The sequence below is a fragment of the Rhipicephalus sanguineus genome, chromosome 1 (assembly GCF_013339695.2).
Source record: "Rhipicephalus sanguineus isolate Rsan-2018 chromosome 1, BIME_Rsan_1.4, whole genome shotgun sequence".
Classification (NCBI taxonomy): domain Eukaryota; kingdom Metazoa; phylum Arthropoda; class Arachnida; order Ixodida; family Ixodidae; genus Rhipicephalus; species Rhipicephalus sanguineus.
Window position 1 is genome coordinate 282189016 of NC_051176.1, and position 13988 is coordinate 282203003.

Below are 13988 nucleotides of genomic sequence, written 5' to 3' on the forward strand. Positions count from 1 at the left end.
CCATGCAAATTGGCAGGCTTGTGTGCGAGAATAGACATCGAGGGGAAAAGGAAAGAGGCCTGTCAAGTCAAGCACATGAAACCCTTTGTTGAGTGCAAGACTGGTGTTATTTACTGCATTCCACTAGCATGTGGCAAAGTTTATATTGGGCAAACGGGAAGGTGTATAAATAAGCGGCTGCAAGAACATAATACATCCTTGAGCGGGGACTTGGGAAGCAATCTGGCTGTTCATTGCCGCAGTTGCATGAAATGCAAATCCAGTAAGCCGATGTTCGATCGCACGACCATTTTGGGCAGGGGAAAGACAAGATATTCGCGGGAGATTTTAGAAGCATTTCACATTGTGAATCATAAAGATAATTGTGTCAGCGATACGTCCTTGTCTCTGACGTCGAAAGAGCGTGCCTACTTAGCGTAAATAATAAGTTGAAGTGTCACGTGTCGTGAGAAGTGATGGTAATGCGCATGTGTGAGAAGCCTTGTGCGGCAATGCGATTTCCAATAAAGCACAGTTGAAAGTCCAGCGTTCGTCCGTGTGTAACGCCTTCTTCTTGTGTACGTGTTTTCAGTGTTTTCGCTGGTACCCCTTTTTCAAGTTTACAATTTGGAACAGCCTTACTAATAATGCAAAGCTAGCCTCTACTTCTCACTTAGTGCTGACAGGCATTAAAAAAAATTTATTCACGCATTCTCGACGTATATAACGAATGTATACTGTACTAGCTTTTTTTTTTCTTTAGAACCATTTATAACCAAGAAACTACACCGATACATACCAGTTAATATATTATGTCATACAACATTATCTATGTATGCGTGTCCATAGCTTTCATTTTATAATTGTTTCAAAAATATTCTTGTTTTACATACTTGCACTTAAAATGTTTTGATGGGGCTGGAATTGTTTGGCGCCCTTCAATAATTTTTCTGGGTCACAGAAAGTGTCTAAAATTAGAGCTCTGCGAATAGCAAAATTTTGGGTGCGAAGCAAATTCGAATATTGAAGTGTCAGTGCAAATCGAATCGAATATTTTTCGAATATTTCTCGAATATTTCTCAAATATTTTTCGAATACTTCGAAGCGAAATTGCAGAAAAAAAGTTACAGAGGATTCCTAAGCATATTCTTATAAGATAGCAACATGAAAGTGTTTCTTTTTGCTAGGTTGATGAAGCACTGGTGGGTTGGTGTTTCATAGTTGTCTTATCAAGAATGAGGCAACGTAGAGGCCGAATTTTATTTATGTGCATGATTTGGTGCAACCAAAGTGTTGCCGACAACACTTTACACGTGATAGGCAAAGATGCCATTTCCTCAGCCTCTCCTCCTCTTTCAACTTCTGTGGAAGCTCAACTGATGTGATGGACAAGGGTGTGCTCCCTTCAATTTCAGAGTTTTAAATCTGTCTCAAAGAAGTCGATATATAAGAACAACTGAAATTTTGAATGCTAAAAAGCTTCGGCTTCCGATTTTTCGGACTTCCTGGCCAAATTTCAGGTCCAAAACAGCATTAATTGAGCCCCTACCTCTGCCACATCTTTCATCTCCATTTTGGAACCAGCGTTTTCTTGAGTTAATACATTTGCGATCGTAGCAGAGCTTGAAAGGCAGCTTTGCCGCCATACCGGGGTGTGATGAGGTGAAGCATATTGAAAATCTAGGGACCACTTCCAATCTGACGTTGACTGTCTCTTGGCGAAGTTCGACCGTAACGGAGCTTGAAAGGCAGCTTTGCCGTAATACCGTGGTGTGATGAGGTGAAGCATATTGAAAAATCTAGGGACCACTTCCAATCTGACGTTGACTGTGTCTTGCCAAAATTTGACCGTAACGTAGCTTGAAAGGCAGCTTTGCCGCAATACGAGAGTGTAATGAGGTAAAGCGTATTGAAAATCTGAAGGGGTCACTTTCAATCGGATGCTGACTGTGTTTTTGGGAAGTTCGAATAGTTCGAATAGTAAAATTCCAGTGCGAATAGAATCGAATAGCAAACACTATTTGGAAAATATTCGAAATTTCGAATATTCGCACATCCCTATCTAAAATGCATTGTATTGTTCAAGAGAGTCGATAATAAACGTCAAGCTTTAGTAACATTGCAACAGAGGTGAAGCCCGCTGCCCCCAGCTGCCTTCCCCCCTACCCGCTTCACCACCCCAAGAAAAATTGTGCCTTGAAAACAATGTGCATTCTGATCTTGAACTAGAGAGAACAAGGATCTAATTTTCAGAATTTTCGTGCTTTTTCGACAAACAATGAGTAATTTGTCCCAAGAACAAGTTTCACTGTGCATCACACTATTCCTTTCAGACACCGTACATCCTAACATTGTAGGAGATTTAAGCGCTGCAATTTATTGCGAAGGTTCAGTCTGCGTAAAAAATATGAACTGAAAAGTGAGCAAATAAAAATGCTACTTATAAATGACAACATTTACACATTGTCTGGCAGCAGGTAAGCTTACAGAAAGTTTCTAACTTTTCTGCATTTGAGTGACAAAAAGGACTTGTGCTCCATGTTGTCTACTCTCTGTTGCTTGGTAAAACTAAGTACCTGAGGTGGCCCGGGGATCCATGAATCATGCAGCAGCCAGCCAAGCAGCAAGTTACTTTCGACCTCTGCTTCAGCTGACACAGCACTTTCTCCAGGATGGTCTTCCGGGTAGTACAGCTGAGGAATGCACCTGCATACACATATCAATGCAGTTTTCCTTTTTTTAATTAAGAGCTTTAGACTTATTGATGTTTTACAGATAACACTGCTCCTAGAAGTGAAAAGGAAGTCACAATGATTTTTTTAAGTACCAGAGCTCAAAATAATATCCAAGAGAAAAAGCCAACCAAGTCAATGAGTGAAGAGTTGGGATGAGGCAGACACCTATAGTACATATTGATTTCAAACATCTAATACCTTAGCACAACCATAAAATGTGGCTTGCCATACACGAGGCTTTCACAGGCAGCTGCTGCACGTTAAAAAGCTTTCAAAATCAGACAGCCATCTACAAGGCTTCTTCCAATCTCTTATTTTTCATCATAGACATAAGTGCCTAGTGCCACCACTGAAGGTGCAGCCAAAGAATTTATCTGAGATATCTCGGCAAGCAGCTTTCAAACCAGTGACCTGGCAGCCTGTATAGGAGCAACAGCTACACATACACAGCTCTAAAACACACATTTTTCAAACTGTGTGCTATAAGTCACTATTGTGCAACGGTGCCAAGAGGCAGACCTTAAATTTCTTTGTTTAATGCAGAAATGAATGGCTGGTAACACCACAAGCTCTATATATTTAATGAATGCACAAGAGGGCATGTGAAAAAATGTGCGATTAGCAGGGACTCATTAAAGTGCACAAGGACATACGGACACTCCCAAGACCAAAGTGAATTGCAGGAAACTCATCAATGCAGAGAAGTAAAGAGAAAAGCAACAGACCACACATAAGCTTGGTATGCTTATCTGAGCTGTATGTTCAAGAATGTGCTTTCAGTATACTTGAATTTAAAATGCCTAGTACATTCAGCTTACATATCAGCAGCAAAAAAATAATAAATAAAAACCAATTAATGTCGCAGTTTTTCTTCCTGCTACTTACACTGCAATAAATAAGGCTTTAAGAAAGTGCTAGCTCTTCCAGGCATAGTTCACCTGTGGCACATTCAGTGCAAACCATATAAATCTGGAGATGGGAAGCCTTACTTTGCCAAAGCACCAGTGACAGCTGTGCGAACTCTGAGGTCTTCATCACCAAGCAACTCAAGCAGTATCTCGTGCACAAGAATCTCTTGGTACGTTGGCATCCAGGGACAAACACTCCTTGTAATAGTACTGGCAACACTGCTTATGTGTTGCAGGGCACGGTAAGGCAGCTCCCCAATCATCTCCACAAGTTCCACCTTGAGAAAATAAAGCATAACGCATGCCACATCTCAGTAAGTGTGCCCATCATGCTAATTAAGTTTGCAGAACAAACAAACAATTGAAATCCAGGCTACAGAATGCACACAGTATAAAAACCCTATTGCAACCACAGTGGGAAGTCTAGCATATCAATCTCAATTTTGCTGCTAGAGAACAGGTAAGAATAACTGATGTGATAACTGAACCAATGTTGAAATTAAAGATGAAGGAAAACAGAAGAATGCCATTCCTCCACGGTTGAAATCATGGTGGAAACTAACACAGCATGTGAACCATAAAACCAATATGCAGTGTGTGAGTGTGTGAGGAAGTGGTTATGGTGTTCAAATTTTGTAATCTCTACATTGTTTCTTTTTCTTTAGAACATGTGGCCATAAAGCCCCTTGAATCACCTAGGTGAGTTCAAACGTCTGAAGGAAGCTTTCTGCTCCTTTTTTCCTCATGCTCATTTTTTCAGCTTTTTAAATAATTTTACATAAGCAATCCTGCTCTTTTTTTTTCTTTTGGCAATGTGCTCTGGTACAGTGCTCTCAAGAATCACTTCAATATCTGGTGCATCGTGTGCCTAATACAGAAGTTGTGGGTTTGACTCCCATCAGCAGCAAGTAGCTTTTTTCGTCCACTTTAACATCCATTTATCTTATAATTTCTACATTTCAACAAAGTACCCTATGCGCTTCTTGGCATCATCATTTGTCACCTTCATGTGGCTGTGTTCAACATTAGGATGCAGGTTCAATTAGTCAGGTCTTAAATTTTTAGAATAATTGAAATTTGATCAATATAACAGACAGACCACGATATTTAGATATGGGGAATCATCATAAGTTGTTTCAACTGAGCGTCGCGAAAGCTGTTTATTTTTTAACAGAAACTTGTGATTTGGACTTGAAGTTTTTATTCATTGTTTATGCAGTATGGTACTTCACATAGTTACATTATGTTAACCCTTTCACTGCAAATCCCGAGATAACTCGGGCTTCAGATGCACACATAAGCCACGCACACATAAGCCCTGCCAATCCCGAGTATACTTGCTTTGCCTCTTTCAATCCCTCTCTGCCACTTGCAGGGAGTGATTTATTTTAAAAATAAAATAATGCGGGTCCTGTCCCGCCATCTATAGTGAGGACATATAAACTAACATAACTTGTAGTAAAATTTTTCACAACAGATGGAGCACATGTTTCTGCATCCGTGTCGGTTGGCGTCTCTTTGCCAGCGTCTTTGCCAGCGTCTTTGCCAGCGTCTCTTTGCCATGGTGGCAGTATGCCACGTGCGTGCGCTATTTAACAGACGAAGAAATTCAGGAGCTCTAGATCAATTCAGGCTCCGAAGAAAGTGGCTAATTAGTGGCTCTGCCACTTTGACTTAGTGAGTAATTATTAGGCAGGTACAAATAGTAAATTTTAGGTTTGAAGCAAATTGTAATTTGGTCGAATAATTTCGAATCGAATTCGAATAGTATATATCCCATATCATAAAGAAAAATTAGCATATTTGTCATGACCAAACTAACCTGCACAATATTTTTAAACATTGAAACAAGGCATGTGCAAATGTTATTCTTTTTGATAGAAAGGGAAGTAGAAGCAACATTGAATAGTAGCAGGAAATGACTTTCGGTAGAATGCAAGTGATAACCTGTACAATACGTTACACTTTAAAATTTATTATACTTAGAGCATATAAGCCAGTATAACGAGCTTTTAAACTTAGAAAAATGATGAATTGATGTGAGGGTAATATGTTCATTTAACCTTGAAGTGGGGCTTTGCGGCAGTGCAGATTTCCCCTGGATGGGTATATTCACAGTACATCACTCCTCCAATGCAGTGAAACCACGTTTACAGGGGGTTACATACGGTTTATATATGCCTATTCGTTCATTTCGAAGCAAATTCAAATACTGTAATATTCGTTTGAATATTCGAAGTGTTTGAATATTCACACATACCTAGTAATTATTCTATTAATTAGTTAATTGTTCATTTGCTTCTAATGAGTGCAACATTTCATTTGGTGAGATAATCCTCAATAAAAATGTTCACATGTCCTAAACAGCAATTTACTGCATTGCTAGCACAAAATTTCCACGATCATGGCATGCAAAAAAAAGAAAGAATCTGGCAGGAAGTGTGGAGTACCAAAGAAAAAAAAAAACCCCAGAAGTGAAAGGGTTAAGTCAACCCAAATGCAAGTTGATCTCCCTAAAAAAAAGACATACGAGCACATTCTGTAACAGCAATTATAAGCAGGGACTGGAGATTAAAAGTGACAGCAGAGGGCCAGTGGTTGAAGAGTGTATGCTCCCCTTTTCAAAACCAGCCGTGCGAGCCTGCTGACATGTGTCAGTGTTCCACAAGTTTTTATAACCTTTGATAGATTCAAAAACTGTTTGCATAAGCTCGAAACTATGATGTATTCTGTATGACGTTGATTCATCCAGAAAATTTTGAAAATTTGTATCATCACAACATTCAGATCTACCATAATTGGATATTTGAGATTCTATTCTACTAGCAACGAAACAAAAATAAATTATGTGCACAACAACAAATCTGCAAAATGTGCCACAGCGTGGAGGTGCTAAGGAGGGAGAGGGGCAGAGCCTACCTTGACTAGCCAATAGGCATTGTCCTTGAGCTTCATACAGGCCTCGAGCAATGATGGCACTAAGTTGGCATGGCAGGAGTGGAGCAAGCTAGCAATGCACAGGCGGGTGGCCTGCACCCCTGTGCGACTCGACACTGAGGAAGAGCTGCCCGCAACTCGAGTGATTTTGCTGACCAGATCAACCAGTTTGGGCACATCTGAAAATGGACGAGAGAGAAAGAAGGGGTGAAAGACTACCCCTTGAGAACAGTTCAGTGCTTTTGCAAACCCCTGTTAGCACTAATATGGTAAGCTGACCTAGTTGGTCGGTGTTCATGATGCGAATTCCGTGCAGTACTCACGAGTAGGACAAAGGACAGAAGAAACAACGAGAACAGGTGCGGACTCTCAACTGAAATTTTTTATAAGAAGAGTGCCACATTTTTCAAGATTTGATTTATTATGTTGAAATCACACATTTAGAATAGCAAAGGTGGAACACAGCTGTACTGACTGGTAAAATTTCAACATAACAAAATTACCAGAGGCAGGAACTGACAAAACTTTGCACAATATGAGTGTTGTTGTTTCCCAGAAGGCAGAAATATAAATGGTCCTTACAAGCCTAACATAGCTTGTTTTTACAAGGTTACTGGCAGCAAAATTACCTTAGGTGATTCAAGCTCTCATCACATGCAAACCACTTGTAAAGCAAACTGACCTTGTGAGGAAACCTTTGTGGCTAGTGCAATCAATTACTGCAATGTTTATAGCATTGTTTCTGCCAGTTCTTACAAACTATGAAATATTTTTGGTTAGAGCGGTGGTTCTCAATTGGGGGTCCACAAAGCCATTTTTGGGGGTCTGTGAAACCCATGCTCGAAAAAAAAAGAGAAAAAAAGAGAAAAGAAGAAAAAAAAAGGTTTTAAGGCATACTATGTCCCATGACAACAACCCCTGCGGATTTTTTTTTTCGTATGCTTCACCACATAGCACCTTGGCGTTGCGGTGGAGCTGACTTGTATTTCTCCTTGTCCATGGGATGGCTTTAAAGCTTTTGTTGCAGTTTACTACAATACAGTGTATGCATGCGAGCATGCTTCTTCCAGGCTTGCATATATGAAAAGCAAACACAGCTAGAAACATCTTGAATGTGGCTGCAGACCGCACAACTTATTGACGAGCTGTACAGATTGAATGGACGTGGCACTTTTGTTTGACCATTCCTTGACAGGCACAAACAAAAGGCACCTCTTTAGCGCTGCATGTTGTGCTAATTTATGAGCCCTCCCCCCCACCCTCATCGCACTTCTCCATCATTTCCATCGGTACACAAGGGGTCCCTAAAGCATCCATGACAGAGAACCAATGGGTTAGATTTAAAGAACGTTGTAGGGTCTTGAAAGATGCTTATGAGTATTACAAGCAAAATAAAAGGAAGTCAAGCTAACCAGCCAAATGTCTTGCTATGTCTCCTCGGTGAACAGGTTAAGGACAGCAAAGATCGTTATTGCTTTCTGCAAACTCAACAAAATACCTGGCCTCCTTGTCTGCTTCCGAGCCCAGTAATTCCATCCATGGCTTGCCAGTTTGAGTGTGTGGCCAATGTAGTGACCCACAAGAAGGGCAGTCTGGCCACAAAGCTGAGGGTCTGAATGATGTACAAATTCAAGAACATCCCATATTTTTTGATCACCATCTGAAAATGCAGAAAAAAAGTAAAGATTTAGGCATGTCCACATGACATCTTTTAACACACATCAGTCTTGTGTTTAAAGAAATGCTAAAAGAAATTGTTAGGCCAAATGAGATTGACCAATCATTTGTTGAGGAGTCTATCATTTTTTTTTTTTTGGGTGAGAATAATATGACTAGTGCATAGAAGATTGCAGCCAAAGGTCCTATTGAGAGAAAAACAATATTTCTCATACTAGTAAATCAACCTAACAATACCAAAAGCCCCCCACTTGCCGCAAGAAAATGCTTGGTAAGTGAGAAAAGAAGGAAAAAGAAAATAAAGGCGGCAACACCCCCTTGAACTCCCCACACGAACAATATCATAGATTTGGACAGCATCTGCTAGGGCCTACATAATTCCTTATCGGTAGAATTACATTGTGCTGTAAGGGAGCCAACTACTTAACATAGCAAGTTTCAGGAAATTTTGTTGAGCCAATATGGCCAAGATACAAAAAAAAGGAGGGAGATTCGTGACATCATGCTGACATTCAAGTGCTGCAGTATCGTTGCAAAACTAAAAAAACGTAACTTCGCTCTTCTTATCACGAACTTACGATGGTGAAATAAAAAACAGTAAAGTTTTAAAAAAATCTGTAATGCCTAAAAAAAACACCTTGTATACTATATATATCTCTAGACTAATACAACAAAACAAGGTGAATCATGTAACCACCTTCATCGGGCACTTGGGTGATATGAAGGTCGAGGAAGAGGGCTGGAGGATACAGCAGCAGCACGCGGGTCAGGCTGCCCATGGCCAGCACTTTCATGCTGACCCTCACGTTGGCATCGGGCATCAGCGTCCCACTGGTGCCCGTCAAGAGGAAATTGGATGCGAGGAGGCGCGCGCAGTACTTGAGGGGCACATCCGCGTCGCGGTAGGAACCTGGATTTCCCAGCTGTGCAGAAGATGACAGAAGTTTGCTCCCTCTCACGGCTCTAATTCAATTTTTTTTTGCAATATATTCATCTTTACTCATGTTGCTGCTATAGTTATCTGCAAAAACAATTTTGATCTCCACTTGCCAGTACTATATTGCAAAACCACTGCCTATAACCTCACAAAAAATGTGGACAGCTATATGAAATAAACTAACAAAGCCGGTATTATTTTTGATACCGTACCTTCAGTCAAGCGAATCAAAGATAACAACGACTTACGCCAATCTAGCACAAATAAAGTGCATACAGTCAAATGCGGAAGTCGTGAATTACATATTCACTCTATTGAAGAGTTGTAACACCCCTTAGGAAATCCCATGCAAGAAGTACCACCCCATACTGATATATTTTAATAAGTGGAACTTCAACCACGTATATTTTGTCCCCTTAATCCACTCTTCACTTCCGCTACATGTGCTTCTCTGCGCGGGGTGTGTTGACTGATGAGATATCATACGTGCACGTTGCAATCTGTGTGCATCACTTGTTCGACTATTAATTACAATTACCGTATCTCGTTTTCAGTGACTCTGCCGTTCTCTGGCATCAACCAATTCATGGACCAGCAGCTTAGCACATCATGGCTGCTAACAGAAGGAGAGGCAGTATCTGAGGCCAACCACATTTGAATATGCAATGCAAAAGAACAGTATCAGGACAAAATCACTCTCACTGCCCTTGTGCTGTAAACAGCTGAAATAAAAATAAGCCTTCCAGCCTGGTTTGAATAAACGTTGTAAATTCCTGTGTGTACAGTCCCGGAAAATCCCAAGTCATACTCACTGAACGTTTTAGCTCCAACGCAGTACACAAAATCTTTGCGAAAGTGCTTGCTACACACGCGCTAATGAATGGTGGGCTGCTTCCCCATTCTCAGCTTTATCAATCATGCATCTCGCTGCTTCTTGGTTTTGGGGTATGCATGGAAACTCACACCAGGCTCGGTCGAATACGTTTGGCACTTGAGGCAATGAGCAATAACCTACACTGAAGCAAAAAACATAACTTCAACGACGGGGATGAGATACAGCGAGCAGCGTTGGCGTGGCTTTCGGCGGCAAAGGAGAGTCCCGTGATATCGTTTAACACGTCATAGCAATAGCAGCGCCTGTCCCTCCTGTGGTGGCCCTCGAGGCCAATAAACAATGGCCTCCCACTTATCTTCCAAGTGATCATGACTGTGCAGAACACTTATATCAATGACAAGTCTAATATCTTGCAAGTAATTTTGATCAGCAAAAAAAAAGATGTCGCCACTGGTTTTAGGATATCACAGAGCTCACTTTTCATTACAACGAAGTCGAAAGAATCTCGCTGAAGAAAAGGACAATTTCCCTGCAAAAGGGACCAGAACTAAGACATGCCTTTTCTTGCAAATACTAAATGATCTTTTTGATGAGCGAACTGCTGCAACATGTAAGCAGCTGACCAATTTTCTGGAGTTACCTGCTAGTACACTGCTACCAATGCCAGAAAGTTATGTTGGTGTTAGTACAGTAAAAGCTTGTTAATTCGGATTTCACCGGACTGGAAAAAAATGTCTAAATTAACCGAATGCTGAATTATCGAAAGTATCAAGAAAACAATAAACAAGTGTCTGTATTACATCAATACATCTTCATTTTCATGACGACTACGTAAATCCTATACTTATTTTGCATAAGAGCAGTGCAAGAGCCGCAATTTTCGTTATCCTGCGACTTCGTTCTCAATGCGACCATGGTGCCAGATTTCTGTGCTTAATAAGCCCACAATGTACTCTGCACCCCTCCCTTATTACGTACCGCCACCACATGGTCGTGGCGATAGCTCTTTCACAGGGTAAAATTAATGGCAACTGATCTTTCGTCCATTGCAAGGTAGCGAACGAGTTTTATGCCAGCATGCTGACTGCGCCTGAAAGCTCATCATCTACAACAAGCTCTGCCGTGTGTGACACGGCGTGCGCACTGCATCAAGTTAAAACGAAGCTAAAACGAAACAAAATCGTAGTACACTCAAACCTCGATATAACAAACATGAATATAACGAATTATCAGTTATAACGAAGTAAATGAAGAATAGTCTTGAAATAGATACAGTGTTACAATTAAACGTTTATAACGAATTTTCGGATATAACAAAGTTATTTTCGTGGCAGATGTGACTTTGTTATAATGAGGTTTGATTGTACCTGACTGACGAGGTTAGCGATGCGGACAGCGCCGCCTCGTTTCAACTGTCTGTGAACGCCGTTTTCGCTCTTCTGCGTCGCGCATTTGCGGCGGTTCACACTCGGCGTGCTCCGTGGATCGTCCGAATTAACCAGGCTGTGGCCAAAATATGACCAAATTAACGAGAGTTTGATGCCATTAAACAATATATGCTGGCCAGGACCAGGGAACACGTCCGAATTATCCAATTTTCAGAATTAACGGGGGTTGAATTAACGTGCTTTTACTGTACTATATGGATTTTCTTTGGTAAAAGTGACTTACAATACTTTGCTGGACTAATGTATAGTGGTGACTGAAATCTAGAATACCATACCAAACGTTGCTTGATTTTACTGGCAGTGGTACAGACTTAATGCACCTGCACCACTTTGCAAATGAGAAAACGTGGCCATCGTGAACAAATGTGGTGCAATTCAGGTTGTTGTGTCACTTTCATGTGATTTTAAAGTGAAGCTAATTTGTTTTTATAGATTGCAACAGGCTTCCATGTTATACGATCATCAGACTAAGTAAAGAACTAGCAGCACGATTTCGCGAAAGCAGAATTCACTGTCATGCATTCTGAGCTCAGGTTCTAATGGCAAGGCACAGCGGTGAAATGGGTGTGACAGCTTCACTTACACCGATTACAACAGTGCATTGGACCTATGACTCTCTTGGCTTTAAACATGGCTTTTGGCTTTACAGCCACTGTGAAAAGTGCTTTGTAGGCATGACTTCAAACTGTAAATGTGGTCGCCAGCAATCAGGTTAAAAACAAAGCTTCTTTTTCTTTATTAATTTATATTTCGTTTTTTGAATTGCCCTATTATATTGACATATTTTGCAGCATCTTCTGCAAAAATGAATGTTGGTGACTACACTTTGCATAACAAACTTTAATATAATGAAGTTTCAATGTAATGAAGGAAACTGGCGATTTTATCGACTTCTTTATATCAAGGTTTCAACTGTATCTGCCTACATGGTATAAATAAAGCTAGTGTTTGCATGCAAAGCCATGAGCGATCACATTTTCGAACTCATGATAAAAAAAGCATTACAGTGCTCACCACAAATTCCACCTTGAAGCCAGGAGAAGAGTTGATGGAGACTTTATCCCACATGCTCTCCTCTTCTGCCTTCAGGTCCAATTTTTTCAGTGAACAAGGACGGCGCATGGGACTGTCTAAAGCTAAAGAAAATAAAAATATTAAGGGAACCAAGACCAACAGCAAGCTTCACAACAGTCGGGAACAGTGTCATCTTTTAATAAAGACATTGTAAGCTTTATGAACCTTGACTCTTTATGAACCTTGAAACTTCCTCATTTTGAGTCTCTTCAGATATTCCTAAACCCTTTCTGACGCCATCTATGAAGAACTGCCTGTAAATGCATCAAATTTACACCACATTATTTCAAGGCACTTGACATTTTATTGCAACAAAAATAATGCCATAATGCATGGATTTATATGCTTTATAGTAATTAATATTAATTCAAATATCAATAAACATCTATTTATCCTGAAGTCATTCATGTTCTGTTTTTGCATAAATACTTAAATCAAATCTCAGACTAGATATATAGTGCAATTTCATTTTCAGTTCTGTTCATTTCGAGCAAAGAAAAATTATACTTTTGACATGGCTCGCAGAAAGCGGCACATCAAACGACTTATCGAACATGGTAGTGCCTTGAGCAAAGTGATTACATACAACAGTACACCGCAAAATGAAGTTAAATAAATATACACAATTATTACGCAGGAGGTTCAATTCATCCAAACCTCAATCTATTTTGCTCTTCCTAGACCACTAGTCAATAGAACTAGCAAAAACAAGTTGTGCACACAAATATGTTGTGTCTCAAACATTTAAACAGAATTGCACATGAGGTATAAATTCTGCAAGTTTATATAGCAATCATGCATTTACAGATGCTCCTTTACATTTATGCATACCTATTATATTCAAATGATGTAGCCTCAAGCGACATTATTTTCAAGAATAAGAAGATGTGTAAATTATAGTAGGTTGGATAAGAGATACCTTCTACATTCTGTAACTCCAAAGTGTACTATAAAATTTCGCCATACTGCAGTCCCGCTCCTTTTAACATGGTCTAAGAGCTGATGTTATGTCCTTGGCTGTGAACTCCATTTGGATGCCATACAGGTTACAGCAATGATCAATGAATGCACAATCACAGTTCAAATGCTTTAATGGCACAGGGTAGGGCAAAATTAAAAAAAAAACAACTTTTTTTCTTCGCAATTCGGGAAGGGTGTCCCTTTGTGCATATTTGTCACATTCGTGCGTTTCTTCAAAAGTATTTTTTTGCGGCTGACAACCAGTTTTTTCGAAAAAGTAGTGAGTGAACAAGCACAAGCCCCTTGTATGCACTCTGTGCTTATGGTCCATTTTTCTAAAACAAAACTTCGTGTACGAAAGCCAAAATGCTTGTCTGGAGTCAGCTGTGCACTGTATAAGAAATTGTTGGGTAACTTCTAAGGCAGCCTGAAGCCACTGTGCACCTTTTTATTCACACCTGTTCTTCAGAGCGTGTCGGCTGTTTGAACACTTTCAGT

The 13988-nt window shown here is 40.2% G+C and overlaps 1 protein-coding gene across 1 annotated transcript in view; it reads right to left on the minus strand.

The window, feature by feature from the left end:
• LOC119379130 (huntingtin) overlaps positions 1-13988 on the minus strand; it is a 196346-nt gene that overhangs the window by 152992 nt on the left and 29366 nt on the right. Inside the window, exons 11-16 of the mRNA XM_037648317.2 lie at positions 12471-12592; positions 8934-9159; positions 8058-8219; positions 6542-6738; positions 3704-3900; positions 2556-2685 (exon numbers count right to left, since the gene is read on the minus strand). Of these exons, the coding sequence (XP_037504245.1) occupies positions 2556-2685; positions 3704-3900; positions 6542-6738; positions 8058-8219; positions 8934-9159; positions 12471-12592 (1034 nt within the window). The remainder of the gene's footprint in view (positions 1-2555; positions 2686-3703; positions 3901-6541; positions 6739-8057; positions 8220-8933; positions 9160-12470; positions 12593-13988) is intronic.